We start from the raw sequence: 18,997 nt of genomic DNA on the forward strand, positions 1-18,997 counted from the left end.
AACTTCCTACTACCACACACAAAGTGCTGGGATGTAAAATCTGTGGAATCGAGGATGTTGAGTATATCCAAGTTTTTTCCTAGGGAAATAAAGATTAATTCCTGTTTTTAAAGGATTATAACAAACTTTAATAGAATTTTTTTTTTCAAGCAGTCAATCTATTCAATGAAGTTTTGAGTATGATTACAAGTAGGTGAGTTTAGACTTAAATTTCCATTTAACTTATTCAGCAGTATTTTTTAAGAACAAATAATTATTTAGAAGACTTATATTTCCATCATATATTATTTGTGTCTTGAAATGCGAGCAAATATTAGTGCTTTCCAACTCTTAGGGCACTGAACAACTCCAAATATATTTTATACCAAATATATTTGGTTCATAAGGCACTATGATACTTAGGTGATTTTACTTTTAAGTTGTATAACCAACAATTTATAATAAAATGTTTAGTAATTATATTCCTTTGGCTTAGTGATATACTAGACTTATCTCACTTTTACACAACGTTAAATATAACATATACTTTGTAAATATATGGAAAGTGATGTATATGTTATATGAAGTATGTGTGTATATATACACATATGTATGTATATGTGTATAATATGTAAGATATATGTATGTGTATATATATATAGTGTGTGTATATATATATGTATACACCTAATAAAATGGTATGATTAGAACTGTCCCTTTAGGAAATAAAGTATAAAAAATAATTTTCTCATCTCAGTATCACATCTTAGATCTTCCCTAGCTATCCTGTGACTCTTCATATCAGTCTCTCTCTCTTTGTAGTTTTTATTCAAATTCCAGCTAGTTAACACACAGTGTAATATTAGTTTCAGGTGTGCAATTTAGTGATTCAGCACTTCCATACAACACCTGGTGCTCATCACAAGTGCCCTCCTTAATCCCTGTCACCTGTTCAACCACGCCCCTCCCCATCTCTCCTCTGGTAATCATTGTGTTCTCTATAGAGAGTTAAGCATCTGTTTCTTGGTTTTGCCTCTTTCTTTTTCTTCCCCCTGTGATCGTTGGTTTTGATTCTTAAATTCCATATATGCATGAAATCAAATGGTATTTATCTTTCTCTGACTGACTTATTTCTCTCAGCATAATATATCAGTCTTGTTTAGTCTTTGTTGAATGCAGCACTTATTTGACAATATTCTTCACTACCCTTTTATTATTTGTCTCCATCCACTCATTGCAAGATCCTTGAGAGCAGGGAGTTTATCTTTCTTATTCCTATATCTAGAAAAACTGGAGTAGTGCCTGTTATACCAGCATAAAGTGGGTTTTCAGTAAATGTGTTTGACTAAGTCAAAGAACTCTAATGTTTATTTTATCCAGATTCACATAGTACTATGAGGTTATTATCAGAGCCCTCCCTAACTTCTCCTTAAGGAATTTAGAATTTCATTGTGGAAGATTTTTCACAAATAGGTCTCACTGAGTACTTATATGAGTTAAGGTATTTAAATGTATTAAGTTAATGTATTTATATCATTTATTTAGTTCAAACACACAAGTTTATTTCTTTTTTGCGTAAATCTGAAGCAAATATACTTGATCACTTAGTGGATAGTTCCGTTCTAAGCAGTGATTCAAGAATCAAGGCCTCTCTGTTTTGTGGCTCAGTTGCCTAACTTTCAAAACAAAGCTTCTGTTGTCTTCCAACAGAGACTTTTTGCTGCAAAAGGAAAAGGATCATGACAGGTCTTATGGAGTATTTTTAAAAGTAAGGTGTGGAAATGTCATGCATCACTTGTGTTTGTGCATACTTCTAAGGCCTGAACTCAGTTATACAGGCACATATGCCACTGTAGGGGAGGTTGGGAAATGTAGTCAAGCTGTGCTTCCCGGAAGGGAGGACACTGATAAATAGCTAGTCAGTCGCAGACATTTTATGGTGTTGTGTGGCATGGAGACCTTAGTAATTTTGCATTTGGATGTATAGTAGCTTTTACAACTTTTACAAAGTGAATTACTTGTAGGTTAATGTCTTGAATTGTGTGAGGCTTTTTCCCCAAATCAACTGTTTATTTTTATTCAAAAAGAAGGCAGCTTAGGGTTCTCCATAGATCCCCTAGGATTTTTTTTTTCCTTGACTTTAAACACTCATTTCCCTAACTTCATACTCCCTTGAGCATTTTTAAGGCTGGGATAACTAAGCAGAGTCCCTTTGGAGCTCATCAGAGTTGTTGTCTAATTGGTCACAGAAGCTGGTTTCTGGTATTACCAGCAACTTCTCTACTTCTCCAGAGACTGCTACTTCCATAGCACCAGTCCCACTTGGTCCTGGAAAACAAGAGACTGAGGACTCAAGTTTTAGCACCTACAGGATATTATCAGTATTACCATATGGATAATCACAAATTTTGCTAAAAAGTGTATTATTTGGGTTGGCTTTCACATTAGAAAATGAGGCTATGCTTATATTAGTGTAAAGTTCTTTTAAAGTGTTTCCTGTTTAAATAATGGAGTACACAGGTGCAAAGATTGAGTTAGAATGTGGCCCCAGATAATAAATAATCTATAGAGTCAGGGTACAAAGTAAAAAGGGGAGAGATTTTGGAACCTGTTATCTGGTGTCTTTGGACAAGTCACTTGAGTTGTTTGAGCTTCCGTTTCTTTAGCAGTATCTGAGCTTTTTGTAACTGTTAGAACAAATAGATGCCAAATACTGGGCCCCTTGCTCATTACATAGTACATAACCCCAAAATAATGGCGGTAATTGTTACCAACATGAAGAGAAAGTGTACAAAGGTGTTGGGGTTTAAATAGGTGGAATGCAGCTCAGAGGATGATTTTTAAGTTTTAGTTACCTCGGTGCCAACAGCTGCCATGTATTTTAGTGACAATTTCTTGGACTGAGTGATGTAGGCATTTTTTTTTTGGAATCCCTTAGAGAAGTGTATGCTTTTCAGATCAGTGGTTATTGATGATTGCAAATAAATTGAAAAGAAGAAGGGATTATATAATGTGTCGGGGGGTAGGACTGGGGATGGGGTGGGGTGAGTATGGAGTGGCTGTCACTTAAACCGTCGTAAAACTGTGTTTCTTAATAGGCATTGGGACATTTCATTTGGCCATAAAGCATAATAATTAATAACTACCTCAGTATTTCTGTGGAAAATTGTATAAGCAGTTTGTTTTATTTTAGGTCATGGATAAAACATTTTCATTTTGAAAAAATACAGCTTTCAGATGACAAACTTTCATCTGAGAGAAAGGGAGAGAGGGAATCCCATGCTGTTTTGCATGGAGCCTGACGCAGGACTCAACCTCCTGAACTGTGATTTTATGACCTGAGCTGAAACCAACAGTTGGATGCTTAACTGGCAGAGCCATCCAGGCACTCTGAAAAAAAATTTTTTTAATTAAAAAAATGTTTTAATGTTTGTTTATTTTTAGAGAGAGACAAACAGAGCATAAGCAGGGGGAGGGGCAGAGAGCGAAGGACGCAGAATCTAAAATGGGCTCCAGGCTCTGAGCTTTCAGCAGAGAGCCCGATGTGAGGCTCAAACCCACGAACCATGAGATCATGACCTGAGCCAAAGTCAGACATTTAACTGACAAAGCCAGCCAGGTGCCTCTGCAAAACTTATTTCTGATGAATAATATTCAGGAGACCAAATGTTTCCCTTATCTGGTGTTCTTAAAGAAATATTATGATTGAGAGATTAAAAGTCAACCATAGTATAAAGTGGACTTTAAAATGAACTATAAATAATATTCGTGCTTATTTCAAGCTGTATGTAGAAACAGGTCAGAGAATGTCAGGACTAATATTAACTGAAAAGATAAGTAGTAAAAGAAATACAGGGTACATGCGTGCATGTGTGTGTGTGTGTGTGTGTGTGTGTACGTACGTCGGTACAGACACACAAAGAGAATAGAAATTGCTTTTAAAACACAACTTGAATTCTAAAGTGGATAAGGGAATAGTGTTTGTGGCTGGATGATTTTGGCCGCTAAAGCCCTCTCAGGGAGGAGCTCAGTAACCCACTGGTATCTAGTCTTAGATTTCAACTGCAGGAATTCTGGAGCTAAAAAGGACCTGTTTCTTACACAGCATCTGCATATGGTAATTATAACTGACACACTTCTGTAGTGATTTCTGTGTACCAGACCCTACCCTAAATGCTTTGTGCCCCGCCATTCATTTAATCCTCACAACACAGATTTCCAATCAGTGATGAATGAGTAGAAAGTATAGGAGACTCTTTTCACTATCATCTCTGAAAAAAATTGTTAATGTGTTCAGTTAACATACCAACCTCTTCCTTGCAGAGCTTGAAAACATGAGCATAAAGAATACTTACAGAACTTCTGTGATGATAGGAGGAAAACAGTATTTATTTGGGTAAACTCTTAGTAATACATCTCAATATAAAGTTAGGTTTCAGTCACTGAGTAGGATATTTAATTTACCTTCGAAGTGTTACTCAAGGTAAACTGCCAGGGAAGATTGCACAGATCCCAACAATCACCCCAAACCTTGTATGACTTGTTACTATTTCTTGAAATAAAGTGATTCTAAGGTTAATTGGGAAATTTTTCAGTTATATAAATTTCAAATATTGGTGGCAGTATTTTTTGTTTTTTGTTTTTCAGTCTTTTTCAGCTACTGGATTTCTCAGCAAACCTGGGATAATAATAATGCATTAGGAAACATGAAACTTCTGTCATTACATGTCCAGTAACATACCTGCTCTTCCTGGTAGAGCTTGAGAATATGAACATAAAGAAGTCTTCAGTGGGGAGAGAAGGAAAGAGAAGAAGGCATCCATCTTAGCTTCTCCTACATTATAAACATTTTTCCCATTTCAACAAAGTATTTACTTATTCATGTCAGACACTTCAAGGCACTCAAACTCATTGCATTTATGTTCAAAACAGTTCATTTATTAACTGGTAAAATTAGAAGCAATTTTATAAATGCCAATCATTAGACTAATAAATCAAAGGCTATCATCAAATGCCTGCTCATATATGAGACTGAAGCCTTTTGTATAGTACGTGTTTACAGCTAATTGTTGTGGCATCCCTGTTTCTCCCAAAAGAAAACAAGTTACTAAATAATTGATAACCAGATTTTATGAAACTTATGATTTTGTTTATGCTCACTTTATGCATTTAAGTATCTAATTTTAATATTACCCTGTGTTTCTTTTTTTTTAATGTTTGCTTATTTTTGATAGAGCGCAAGTGTGGGAGGGGCAGAGAGAGAGGGAGACACAGAATCCGAAGCAGGCTCTAGGCTCTGAACTGTCAGCACAGAGCCTGACATGGGACTTGAACCCACAAACCACAAGATCATGACCTTAGCCGAAGTCAGATGCTTAACCGACTGAGCCACCTAGATGCCCCTACCCTGTGTTTATGTAGTTAATAGTGTTTGTGGTTAAACTTTGATTCAGTCATTTGCCTAATAGTAGTTTATTGCAGTTGTGATCCACAACCATTCCTATTTTAGTCTTTGATCCAGGAAAAATTTGAGGAGTGATATTTTCATATATCAAATATTAAAATTTTTAAATGTAAAAAGTATAAGAGACTCCTTTAAATTTTAAATAAATTGTGAAATATATTGGTATTAAGATCAAAATGTATAAAATGCATTCATTTCCCCTTTCATTACTATCTAGTATTACTCAGGTAATTGCTGTATATAGTCCCAACTTCAAAAATTTCTCTCATTTTATACAGTTTCTGTTATAAATGGTGGCTAGAGTCCCAAGATAATTCACAGCCCCATTTTAATCTGAAATTTAATTAAATAGGATACTGATAGTATTTTATATAGTCACCAGGTCAAGACTAGAAAAGTTTGGAATAAATGAATCTTGTTGTCTTTGGCATGTCATATCCCCCCTTTTTTGGGGGGGTGTATTTTACTCTGACTGTGAGTTACTACCTCCCTAGGGATTCTGTGCTACCCTTGTTGATCTCATGTTTAAATCTGGGTCTGTGTAACAGTGTTTGTTCCCCGACTCCCAGTCTCTATAGTGCATTTGCCTCTTAAAGTCCAATTTCCCCTAGATGTGGGTTCAGGTCTCTATTTTAGGGTGTTGTGGCCAGTGGAGTCATATCAGTGCAGTTCAGACTCTCCCTCTATGGGAACAACTTCCACAACTTCTCCCATTCCACACTTATCCCAACTGTAGTTGAAGTGTACTGTCAGTGAATTTAATCATGACACTATTCTCCCAATCTGTGGGGGGAAATTTAAGGCTTTCCTAAATATGGCATCTGTTCTAATATAAAGAAGTATTCAGTTAATACTATATTATGTATACACATGCTCTGAGTTTAACATAATATTATTTCATGCTCTTCTGCAAAAAATACACGTTGGGGGTTGGAATAAAAGCCCTATTTAACATAATATGTTTATTTTTCTATTCTGGGTAACCCCAATTTCAATGACATTCTGGGTAGTAGAAGTTAGTTACATTTAGAGTCGGGAATGTCATATTCACCTCCATATTCTCTGGGCCTAATAGTCTAACATAACAGATACTGAATAAGTATTTATGTATAAAATAGAATTGAATTCTTAAGAATGAAAATATTTCTTTTTTGTTTTGTAAACAGCCTTTATGGTTCTTAGCCTAGCATAGCCAGGTAATTCTGGTGTCTGCGGCTGTCAGCTAGCATGGATGAATAGATCGTGGTACGTAAAGGCTGGATCCACGTGTGTTCTATTAGATGGAGAGCTCTGTAGCTCCTAGTGCTTTCCGCACAAGGAATTCTTAGCAAAGATGACCAGCTTATGGATACTGAAGAGAGTCCTTTGAGACTTGAATAAATAAGTGGCTAGTGAGTAAAAATTCATTAATGATGTCTTCATTTGACACATTTAAGTTAATTTTAAAAATCACCCTATGTGGCACATGTCAACCTAATTTCTGTCTATAAAAGATAATCAATAGAAATCAGTTTACTGTTCTGTAATTATATGTATTGATTTATTATGCCTTTTAAAATCACTGAGCCATTGAGTAATGTTTCCCCAGTTGCCTTCTGCAGTGAGTGACTGATATAATGGAAATGTAGCTGGGATGATGAAGAGTATTTATCCTGGTTTTGGACACATTATTTTAATATCTGATATCTATCACTTAGCAACGTGCAAAATCATAGTCATTAGTGCATCTTGGGAGATTGTTGTCTTCAAATTGTTCCTATAGAAGTCCTGCAAATATTTCACTGTTAAACTTTGTGAGTAAATATATACAAACTTTCAATTTAGAGTTAACCCACCTATCTATTCCTTATAGAAGAATTGTTATTCTCCTGAATTTTATCTAATATTTCAGAGCATCTTCAATTATCAGACTTTTAAAAAACACTTAGTGAGATATGTCATGTTTGCAATGATCTCAGCCATTTAAGTATATCTCACTTCTCTGAGCTCCTCCAATATATATGTTTTTTCCCATTTATCTGACATCTAATCATATGCCTCCTAATACATTTGTTTCTAAGACTTTTCTTTGTATACCTTGTTTCTCATGAAGTCAAAAATATTCCTTCATAGCCTGTATTTAATATCATTAAATATCATAACCTGTTTATTAAGTCAATTCTGAGTGATAGATATAAGTACTTTTTGTCCCTTTGTTTGGAACTTTGAAGTATTAAAATTCATTCGTTATTGCCATAAAAATGAATCGCCTCCCTTGGGAAACTTATTCTAATCTACAGAATGGCATCTTGTTTTTGGAAAGAGGAGAAGGGATAAGGATCAAAGGAGAGAAGGGAATGGTACTAAAATAAACTCTTAAGTTGTATTTTAACATTCTTCGTTATTATTCAGTAGCTAAATAGGATTAATATGTAGGGAGTAAAGAGAATGTTACCACTATTGCATGATGTCAGCATATATTTTGAAATGTCATGTGTATTACTGGCCAATAGTATAAGCGGGATATTATAAATAATGCCCCTTTTTAATTCAGAAGAACTGATAATGACTTATACTGTAAGATTCTTAAGGGCAGTATTTTCTTAGGTCTCATTCACTGACCAGCACACAGTAAGAGGAAAAAGTCTCAGCAGATGTTTGTTGAATGGGCAAATGTATGGATGTTTTCTTTTTCAATACCTTTTCTCTGTTATATAGGAGAGTGATAGAAATACTTGAGGGATGCTTAGTGAATCTGTTCAACAGAGGCTATTTTATTTAGGGTTTAAGCTGAACAGATAGAAAATTGATATTTATGTGTATGTGTATAGATTGATAAATGTTGTCCATAACTTTCTCAACTCTAAGCTCTTTGAAGGCATCCTATTCTGTTTTCTCCATAGAACCTAGCACAGTTACTTATATAGCAAAATATTTTGTCAATTCTAAGATGCTTTTTTTTTTTTTTTTTTACTTTTAGGTATTATTTAGGCATATAAGAACCTCAAATCTGGGATTTTTTTTGTTTGTTTAAGCTATTTCTTGCTACAAAGTTGTGTTTATAGTGGCTAACAAATAGCAGTAGATTAATTTGCTCAATGGTATATAATTTGAAAGTTGTCATCACTGAATTAAATGCTCACCCAAGTTAACCACCAAATCCACCTCTTTAAGCATTGTATTTAGTATTAGGGCTCATTGAATGTCCATAAACTTTAAAATTTTATTTTGTGATTTTTGATAAATAGGGACAATATTTAATAGTTTGTGAACTTGAAAAACAAACCATGAGAGACTCTTGAATGCTGAGATCAAACTGAGGGCTGAGGGGGGTGGGGGAGGGAAAGGGAGTGATGGGCATGGAGGAGGGCACTTGTGGGGACGAGCACTGGGTGTTCTATGGAAACCAACTTGACAACAGACTATTTAAGAAAAAAAAAAGGATCTTTCTTAGTACTCTTGGGTAAATGGTATGGAGTAGAGTATAATAAAATGTTTCAGTGTCTTAAGAGCTCTTGATTCTAATGGTAATCTTGTTTCTCCTGCTCCTTCCGTAGCTTCCTGCAGATTTCACAAAACTACACCTTACTGACAGTCTCCACCCACAGGTGACGCACGTGTCTTCTAGCCATTCAGGATGTAGTATCACTAGCGATTCTGGGAGCAGCAGTCTTTCTGACATCTATCAGGTAAGAAGCTGTTCTTGTAATTTGTCTCATTTTTATGTATTCCAAGGAGTTTTATGATTCTTAATAAGATCTATAAAGTGAATATATGTATGTATATTATAGGTACTTATAGGTGCATAAAATGTTAATGTTTGTGCTTCACAGAGACATATAGTATGTCTGTTTTGGGAAGTAGAACTGTCTAACTGTATTTGCCTCTGCTATTACCAGTTATCAGAGTTTTAAATGGAATGGTTACATTGGCGATGTTTCTCTGGACTTCACATATTTTATAAATTTGACTATAGACGTATTAGGTTTAGGACTCTTTCTTGACTAAACCCATAGGGGAAAGCTGCGGAATTATACCATATAGTAATTTTTTTCTTATTAAAGTCTTGAATATGATGAGGAAGAGATTATTATTATAATTGGATCATTAGATTATTTTTCTTGCATTTTAAAATTACGTATAGATTTAGTTAGGTGTATAAAATAAATTCTTATGATACTCTTGGATAGAAAACAAACCAGAACCATGGAATTCCAAAGACGTTTTAAAAGGAAAATAATTTTAATTGTTAAGGAATGGTTCATTGGCTTAGAATATGCAATTTAGGAAAAGTGACTAAAATATGCAAAAAAAAAGTCCATCTGTAGGGTGGTCTTTAAATACATGCTACTAATATGGACTTTTGGATGGTTTCAAACAACAAGAACATAATACTCACTTTACAAAGTATAATTCTTGACTTCATAGGAATTGTGATACAAGACGACCGTAGAAATACCTTTCTTTAGAAACATTATAGTGTTTCAAGATCATTAAAATATTCAGGCAGTGCTAAGTTTCTGTTAAAAAAAAACCTAAAAGTAATTAAACAATTAGAATACTATCAGGGGAAAACATATTTAAGTTCTAAATTTAGTAGCTCTCAGAAAATTAGTTTTATTTGAAGGAAGTAATAGGTATACACTTTCCTATAATTCAAGGGTTTGTAGAGAGCTTACAGACTAATAATCAATAGCCACAAATGTAATTACTTGCAGATTCTTGGCTGATTAAGAATTTATTATTTTGCAATAAGAAATATTATCTGGCTCTTTAAGGTAATTTTGATACAATATCAAATGCAAAGATAGATACTTTGCATTAAGTGTTACTTATAATAAAATTTTTAGGAAGTAATCACATTTTCAGATGTTAGAGGAGGAGAAGGTGGTGGTGGATAAGGGTAAATNAAAAACATTTATTCAAGCATCCCTTGACAATGAATGGGATACCTAAAGCTGTGCTTTTTAGTAACTGGGGTAGCATGATAGAGCCCCTGTCTTCTAAACTGTGAGGTGATTATACACATTAAAGATCTGCAGTGGAAACACAGCTTGAGGTTGTAGCAGTTACCACTGCTGTCAAGTATATACAAACTTAAATGGAACTCCTAGAAGGCATATATATGGTAAGACTAAAGTAAGTGGTTCATAGAATTTATTGAGGCATATTCTGAAGGGAATTCTAGCTTTATGTATTTAACCCTTATGTAGACTAGGGTAAGTTCATGAAGAAATTCTTGATGGTACAGATGTCTGAGAATCCAGACTGGGTGAGAACTCCAAATTGCTCTGACACGGTCTGCCTTCAGTCTGACTTTAGCTTGGGGTATAGATGAAATAGAGGGTCTCTGTATTTTGATTCATTTTAGTTGAGTTTCAAGGCTATTCACTTCAAATTTGATGGCAGGCATGTAGCCTATTAAGTTTATATCCTTCATAAGGAAGAATCCAAAGGTGTACCTAAGGATTTGTTATTAAGCTATATTAAAGTTAATATTTAATGGAGATCCCCAGTAGACCATTTCCATTACCTTTAAATCAGAAATTCTTAAGGTGAGAAGAAATCTGACAGCTGCACCTGGTTCAGTGACCAGTCTTGTATTTGAGTCCTCTACTGCTTTTCTGTCAGTGAGGCATCCAGTTTATTCTGGAACATTTCCAGGGATGCCATCTCCCATGGTAGACCATTTAATTTATGTATAATTCTGACTTGGGAGAGAATTTTCTTGAGAAAAAAATTCTCTCCCAAGTCAGAATGTTGTTGTACTGAAGTGAGTATAAATGCTTACGAGATTTACGAGATTTCAGCCTCACAGTGAGGCTGAAATTGAATGCTGTGTACAAGAGAGAAAAAGGTAGAATAGTTTTTCCAAGAGGGTAGGAGGAGAGGAATTCAAGAGCCAAATGGAATAACTAGCTTTAAGATGAGAAGCCTACCTCCGTTTCTACAGGTAAATATTATCGTGGTGGGTTTGGAGTGGAGACTTTGAGAGTTGAAGGCATCTCTCTGATGGTTTCAGTTTTTCTGTCTCAAGAGTTGAGTCCATTTGTTGAGAGTGAGAGAGTTGGCAGGTCGAAAGTTTTAAGGAGAGAGAAGTTTCAAAATAGTTGTTTCAGAGAGTAGGAGAACAAATTGACTGGAGTAATGGCAGCTCAGTTGAGATGGTACCCTCAAAAACAGAGTGACTTCCCTCTGCCCTATTAAGTATTTCTTTTTCCTACAGCAAGCACAAAGAAAGTGGAGATTTGGCTGCACCCAGGCCTGGAGTTTTGTTAAATGAGTGTATCACAAAGACGGATGGAGCAACATGCCAACCTCTTTTAACTGCTGAGCTTTGTTTTTGCATGCCTTCTTCCTGGAATGTTTTCTCCTAGCTTGATCCTTTTCTGCCTTCATTTTCAAATACCATCTTCTCAGAGAGTTCTTATTACTGTCTGAAAAGTAGGTCCTGCATTTTGGTTCCTTTCCTGGCTATTCCTTTTACTTAGATTTTTTTTTTCAAATGATTATTGCTTTCTCTGTTCTGTCTGCTTACTAAAATGACAGCTTCAGGAAGACAGGGAACTTCTCTGTCTTGTCTCCATTTTCTCTCTAGAGCCAGGAAACTGGGCATTGGGTAAAGATACGCCAAATGAAAGTGATTGAAGTACCGACTAGGTTTTATAAGCTGAAGGTGGGAAAACTAGACATAGAAGGTAGTAGACTTTTGAAGACGAAAGATCATGCTTGAGTTGAAAAATAGTTATCTTGGAAACAGATGGAAGCAATTGGAAAGTAGGAGTTTTTTGGCAGTAGAAAACAGAATGCCTAAGTTGGGGATATGAGACCGTGCAATTCTATCCATAAGATCTTGGCTACATAGTATGATTATCAGAGCAGAGGCTTGGTGGACTGGAAATAGTTGTTCAAAAATAAATCAATAGAACAGAGAGTTCAAGTAAAATGGAATTCATGTGTAAGGGTATAATATGTAATAGAGGAATCCTTACAAACCAGTGAAGAATGTGATGGATTATTCAATAAATGATCTTCAGGGTGGGGTGGATCACTTTATAGCCTCACTTTATATCATAATTAAGACTAAATTTCAGATCAACCAAAGAGTTAGCAAACCCTTATGGTATAACAATCAAAAAATTTAATAATTAAAAAGGTCATTTGAAACAAAGATTTAAAGTCAGAATATAACTCATGTATGCAAATTAATAGGAAAAATACTCGGCTCACCATAAAACAGTATTCAAAGGGCAAGAGTAGGTAATTTGCAAAAGAGTACATGCAGATACCTATACTTTAAATAAAATCTTTAAAACATATTAGTAATTGAGTGTAAGGGTATTAAATATGATTCTATTTTCCTGTCAGATTAGCACAGCCTTTCTTACTTATAATAAATATTTACAGATATATATTCTTACACCTGTTAAGATTATAATTTTTGGAAAGAAACCTAACAATTTATACTAAAATCTATAAAATTGTTCCTGTCTTTTAGGCATAAATATATTTTAAAGTCTATATTTAAGTTTTTAAAAATGATGTATAAAATTAGGAACAACATAAATTATACTACACAGGCTAGATTTCCCAATATTTTCATACTCTACATATACAATGAAACCTTGGATTGTGAGTAACTTGTTCTGTGAGTGTCCTGCCTGAGAAGCAAACATTTCTAATAAATTTTAACTTGATAAACAAGCGATGTCTTGTATTAGGCATAGTACGTGATGGCGAATGTCACATGATCACAACTGAGCCAACGGTTCTTGAAATTCACTTTGATATATGAGTGCTTTGGATTACAAGCGTGTTTCCAGAATATGAATTCTGTTCACAAACCAAGGTTTTACTGGTTTTGTAGAGAGTTCCTACTTACCTTGTCTCTGTTAAATTATTATCAGCATTAGCATTCAATAAATATAGCCTTCTACTAGCCTGAATTTATATCAGGGTCTGACTTACGTGCAGCGTGGGTTAAATATGTACGTTTGAAATTCTCCACAAAATTTAGTTACATCAAGAATGATTACTAAGCAACCCTTTTAAACATGGGGATGTGCATGGTATATTTAATAAGCAGAAACTTTTTGTAAATGGTTTTTAAGTACTCTAAAACATATGTAGTAGTTATCTTTATTTCAGTTAAATTAACACTTCACAGGACGCTTCATGGCATTTAATATTTCCTCAAGTTCTTTTTCTTGATATCCTTTAAAAAGTGAAAATAATCTCTTAACTGCACTCATAATACAATATATAGAATCCCTTTTGGTTTCAGTAGATCATAGAGCTTTTGGCATTGATCTGAGACTATTATTAGTTTTTTTGAGAATATTACCATTTAACTATAATGTGCATCTAAGTCTATATATTAGGCTATACATTTGGAAGGTAAATTAATTAAGGACAGGAGTTATTTGCCTAACTGTATTATGTAAGCCTGCCTTCTTGCTCCTGAGACAAATATAATCAGATACTTTTAAAATATTAAGTGCCTGTGTGCCTATCTTTATTTAGAATAGAAGAATTTAAAGACTAACATTAATCTTAGTAATACGGTTTGGAGGAAGCTATAAAATAGCAAACGTTTTGTTTATGTACAAATATATGTATTTAAAATTTGTTTTATGACTTAGCAAAGCAGAACACATTTCATTGCTTTATTATATTTTAACTGTATTTTGTATAGTTGACACAGTGTTACATTAGTTTCAGGTGTATAACATAAGTGATTGGACAAGTCAATACGTTATTCTTTGCACACCACTAGCATAGACACCATCTGTCACCATACAAAGTTATTACAGTACTAGTGACTATATTCCCTATGCTGTACCTTTTATTCTTATAACCTATTCATTTTGTAACTGGAAGCCTTTATCTCCCACTCTCCTTCACCCATTTTGCCCATACTTCCCACCCTCCTTCCTTCTGGCAGCCATTAGTTTGTTCCCTATATTTATAAGTCTGTTTCTGCTTTTGGTTTGTATATTCATTTTGTTTGTTTTTTAGATTCATATATAAGTGAAATCATATGGTATTTGTCTTTCTCTGAGTTATTTCTCTTATGTCTAGGTCCTTTCACTTACCCTCTAGATTCACCCATGTTGTTGCAAATGGCAAGATCTCATTCCTTTTTATGGCTGAATAATATTCCTGTGTGTGTGTGTGTGTGTGTGTGTGTGTGTGTGTGTGTGTGTGTATATACCACATCTTTATCCACTCATCTATCTATATATACTTGAATTGCTTCCATACTTTGGCTATTGTAAATAATGCTGCAGTAAATATGGGGTACATATCTCCTTTTGAGTTAGTATTTTCATTTTCTTTGGGTAAATACCCAGTAGTAGAATTATTGGATCATCTGGTATTTCTATTTTTAATTTGTTAAGGAACATCTATCCTGTTTTGCACAGTGGCTGTACCAATTTACATTCTCACCAACAGTGCATAAGTGTTCCTTTTTCTCCACATCCTTGCCAGCACTTGTTTTTTTGTTTTGTTTTATTTATTTATTTATTGACAGGTATGAGGTGATATTTCGTTGTGGTTTTTATTTGCAGTCCCTGGTGATTAATGATTTAGCAATTTTCTTTATGAAGACAGTCTATTGAGAAAACTGGGCAAAGTATTATAGTGCAAATCATTTAGTAGTTTGTGTTGGTCAGACCTGATTTTTAAGCCCGAACACAATTACTAGGTTTGGTTTTGTTAGCATTGAACAATTTGTTTGATTTTCCTAGTGTTTTCTCATCTGAAAAGGAGGAGTAATAATCCTAATTTGCTGAATTGATGTGAAGATTTCATGTACATGGTAGTCATTCAGGATAGGATCACTGTTCCTATAATTGTTGTATGAGCCATTTAGCTGGAATTAAATGGTTGCAATTAGTCTGAGTGACAGTTTTTTTACAGTAAGTAAGGGGTTGAATTATTTAACAGAGTTTTGGGGGGTTTTTTTGACAAATGCTGCCGATAGAAATTGTGTATAAGCTTCATCGAAAAAAAAAAAAAGCTTCATCGGCGCGATGAGGGGAGGTAAAGGTACACAAATGCTGATATAAAAAATGTGTTCCCTTGAGCCAGGGACTGACTTTTGATGTGACCTGTAACTGGCATTCTTTCTCTCCCCTTACTTGATTCAAGAACATTCGTGTGAGTGGGAGGATAGAACTCTAGTGATAACACTGGGTTCATAGAGGTTAAGTAGTTTTGCTAAAGTCACATAATAAATGGTAGAGCTGAGATCTGAATTATTAAACCCTGTGCTTGTTCATTTAGCAAATGTAAATTCAGTAACTACTAGGTTCTAGGCATTCTTCCTAGGTTTAGTACACTTCTCCTGTAGACCAGTTGGTGTTTGTTCAGTAAACATTTCATTCCAGTCTCCAAAAGTTTTATTGTTCATCAAGCAGCAGTATTATGGCATTAGTAGACTCCTAACTTGTTATCAAGTTCTATTAAAATGTATTAAAAGAAATTCTGTAGGGGCACCTGGCTGGCTCAGTCAGTAGAGCCTCCAACTCTTGATCTCAAGGTTGTCAGGTCAAGCCCCATGTTGGGTCTAGAGCTTACTTTAAAAAAAAAAAATTAAATAAAGGAATTCTGTAGTATTTTAAAATATAATGGATATTTATTTAGAAAAATAAGTTACTGGTTTAGTGAATGTTATTTCATGAATGATTTAAGAATGAAATACACATAACAGAGATAGAAAACAACTAATGATCATTTACACAATGGGATGGAGGGTTCAGTTTTGGAAAGACTAATCCAATTCATATTTAAAAGGCTTTTTGTTTTGGGGCACCTGGCTGGCTTAGTCAATAGAGCATGGGGTTCGTGAGTTCAAGCCACATATTGGGCATAGAACTTACTTTAAAAAAAAAAAAAAGAGTCTTTTTGTTTTATTTAAGACTTACATATAATTTATTTAAATTATAGTAATGAATTCTTTGGGATGGTACAAAATATATTTTTTATCTCTTACTGTATTTTAGGCGTTTAAATTTTAAAGAAACACTGTAAGCTAAAAAACTATATTATTTAGAAGTTATTTTTTATTTTTTATTTCTGTCTCTAGTAGTCCCTTCTTCAATCTTGGTAATATTAAGGGATGTATGTGTAAACAGAGGGCTGATTATATATATGAAAATATAAGGTGATGAATAAAAATCTTCAATGTTAAGGTGAAACTGGGGTGAAAGTGTAAACATAGCAAGCATTAGCAAATTGTCACATTTCTAGACTTCAGAAATAAGGTTGTGATAACAGTGTTGGCCTAATTTCTCTGATCACAGTGTTAGCATAATACATCATGTCAGGTTCTACTTTAGTTTCGTTCTAGAATCTAGAGACAATTTCTGTGAACTCTGAATTTAAATTAGGAGATGTGTTTCTGAGTGTGCCACAGTTAATTCAGTTAGGCAAATAACTCCTGTCCTAAATTAATTTACCTTCCATATGGGTAGCCTAATACAGATTTAGATGTACATTACAGTTAAGTAGTAATAATTCTCAAAAAAACTAGTAATAGTCTCAGATCAATGCAAAAGCTCTATGATTTACTGAAATCAAAAGCGATCCCATATATTGTATTATGAATACAGTTCTTAAGAGATTATTTTCACTTAAAGGATATCAAGAAAATGACCAAACTGAGGAAATGGCATGAAGCGTCCTGTGAAGTGTTAATTTAACTAAAATAAAAATAACTGCTACATATGTTTTATCAAGTACTTAAAAACCACAAGGCCACCAAGGCCTCACTGCTTTCCCACCTAGGGCACCTCTGCTCATAATGGTCTTAACCCAAGCAGTTGTATTTATGAAGGCCATTATTTAAAGAGCTTTTGTAGACATTAGGTTTTCCATTTTTAATTCTGTCTTTATTAGGCATTCTTTCTACACTAATTTTCCCCTTTGATTTTTTAATATAATATATGTATTTTAGTTCAGGAAATTGTACCTAAAGAACTGAAAATGTGATTAAAATTCTTTTTGTTAAACAGAAAATATTAGTACCTGTTTGTATTGCTTCAAAAGGTAGGATTAAATCTTATGTTCTGCAGTATAAATCAAGACTTGAGAAAAGTGAAACTTTGATAAGAAAATAATAAGTGTTTCTTAAATACTCCAATTAAATTAAAGAAAGAGTATAGATCCTTATATAAGCCACATTCTGTGTGAGTATCTGTTGTAAAGAGATAGATTAGGTTGTAGTTAAGACTGGAGAGACAGAATTCCTAGGTTCTACTCTTTTGTTTTTTTAAACATTTATTTATTTTTGAGAGAGAAAGAGAGAGAGTACTGTGCACAAGCCAGGGATAGATAGAGAGACAGGGAGACTGGATCTGAAATGGCTCTGAGCTGTCAGCAGAAAGCCTGATGCAGGGCTTGAACTCACGAACCATGAGATCATGTGCTGAGCCAAAGTCAGACACTTAACCACCTGAGTTGCCTAGGCACCCCCTGGTTTCTAATCTTGATTCTACAATAATTTCTCTTTACGGGAATATTTGAAGAATAATAAAAGTCAACAATAGCACTTCATAGGATTGTTTTGAGGATTAAATGAGTTATACATACAAAACAGCGGTTCATGGCACATTGTTAAGTATTGAGTGTTGGATGGTGGTGGTGGTGGTGGTGATGATGAAGATGATCAAGTTCAACGTTTTATACTTTTATCTTTCATTTATTTTTAATAAAGGATTTTGCTTGTTCTTAAAAATAGGATGTCTTTATTATCTTTGAAAACCATGTGAATTACAACTTATTTGAAGTTAGTGAACTTTATAATACATATTTTCTAGGAAGTTAATGGTTTTATAACAATCTTTTTAAGGGTTTAATATTTTATCTGGCAAAATGTGGTATTCAAGACTTAAGTTGTTAACATTAAGTTCACTCTTACGATGCTTAAGCAGTTGGTAAATTCTGGGTATATAATGTCACGTAAGGTTGATATGATAACATTTATACATATTGTGGAAATAATAATCACAGCAGGCTATAGGATGACCTAAATGAGATAATTATTCTAGCCTTAAGGTAGCCCAACAGAAGAGATCAGTTTGAAGTTTGTGACTCTAGTGACTAAGAAAATATTCAAGCACTTGATTACTTGAAATTTGATTGGTGATGCAGTCACCTTGTTGAGGAATGAAGAAAGTATGTGTTACTTGTAGCCATATGGTCTTTTCATTATTTTTTGGTGATTTATAATTACAGAGTGGATATTGATATAATCAAAGTAAATATTAATGTTTTGTTCACATGCTTATCAAGTCACTTTTGACTTATGATTCACTTTTACACAAAGACCATCTAATAGGAAAGAAGGTATTGAGTCTTCTTAGCATTAATAAATCCACACCTGTTCTTTTGGGAAAGGAATTGCTCAGAATCAGTGATTACCCTTAAGCTCTTAGCTTAAGCCAATTCTCTTTGAAAAACAGATGAAAACAAACACTGTCTCTCTCATCTTTATTCTACAATTTCAAATGCATGTGACACTTCAGATAAGAAATCAAAATTTTTCAGATAAATCATTAATTCTAGCTA

General features: G+C 34.1%; 1 protein-coding gene across 7 annotated transcripts in view; it reads left to right on the forward strand.

The window, feature by feature from the left end:
- The window catches only part of RAPGEF2 (Rap guanine nucleotide exchange factor 2), a 239,589-nt gene that overhangs the window by 178,673 nt on the left and 41,919 nt on the right, over positions 1-18,997 (forward strand). For all 7 annotated transcript variants that reach the window (XM_077761468.1, XM_077761465.1, XM_077761469.1 and 4 more), the window contains one exon: positions 8,980-9,111. In XM_077761468.1, the coding sequence (XP_077617594.1) occupies positions 8,980-9,111 (132 nt within the window). The remainder of the gene's footprint in view (positions 1-8,979; positions 9,112-18,997) is intronic.

Source organism: Crocuta crocuta, unplaced genomic scaffold, assembly GCF_008692635.1.
Source record: "Crocuta crocuta isolate KB4526 unplaced genomic scaffold, BGI_CrCroc_1.0 scaffold422, whole genome shotgun sequence".
In the NCBI taxonomy this organism is placed as follows: domain Eukaryota; kingdom Metazoa; phylum Chordata; class Mammalia; order Carnivora; family Hyaenidae; genus Crocuta; species Crocuta crocuta.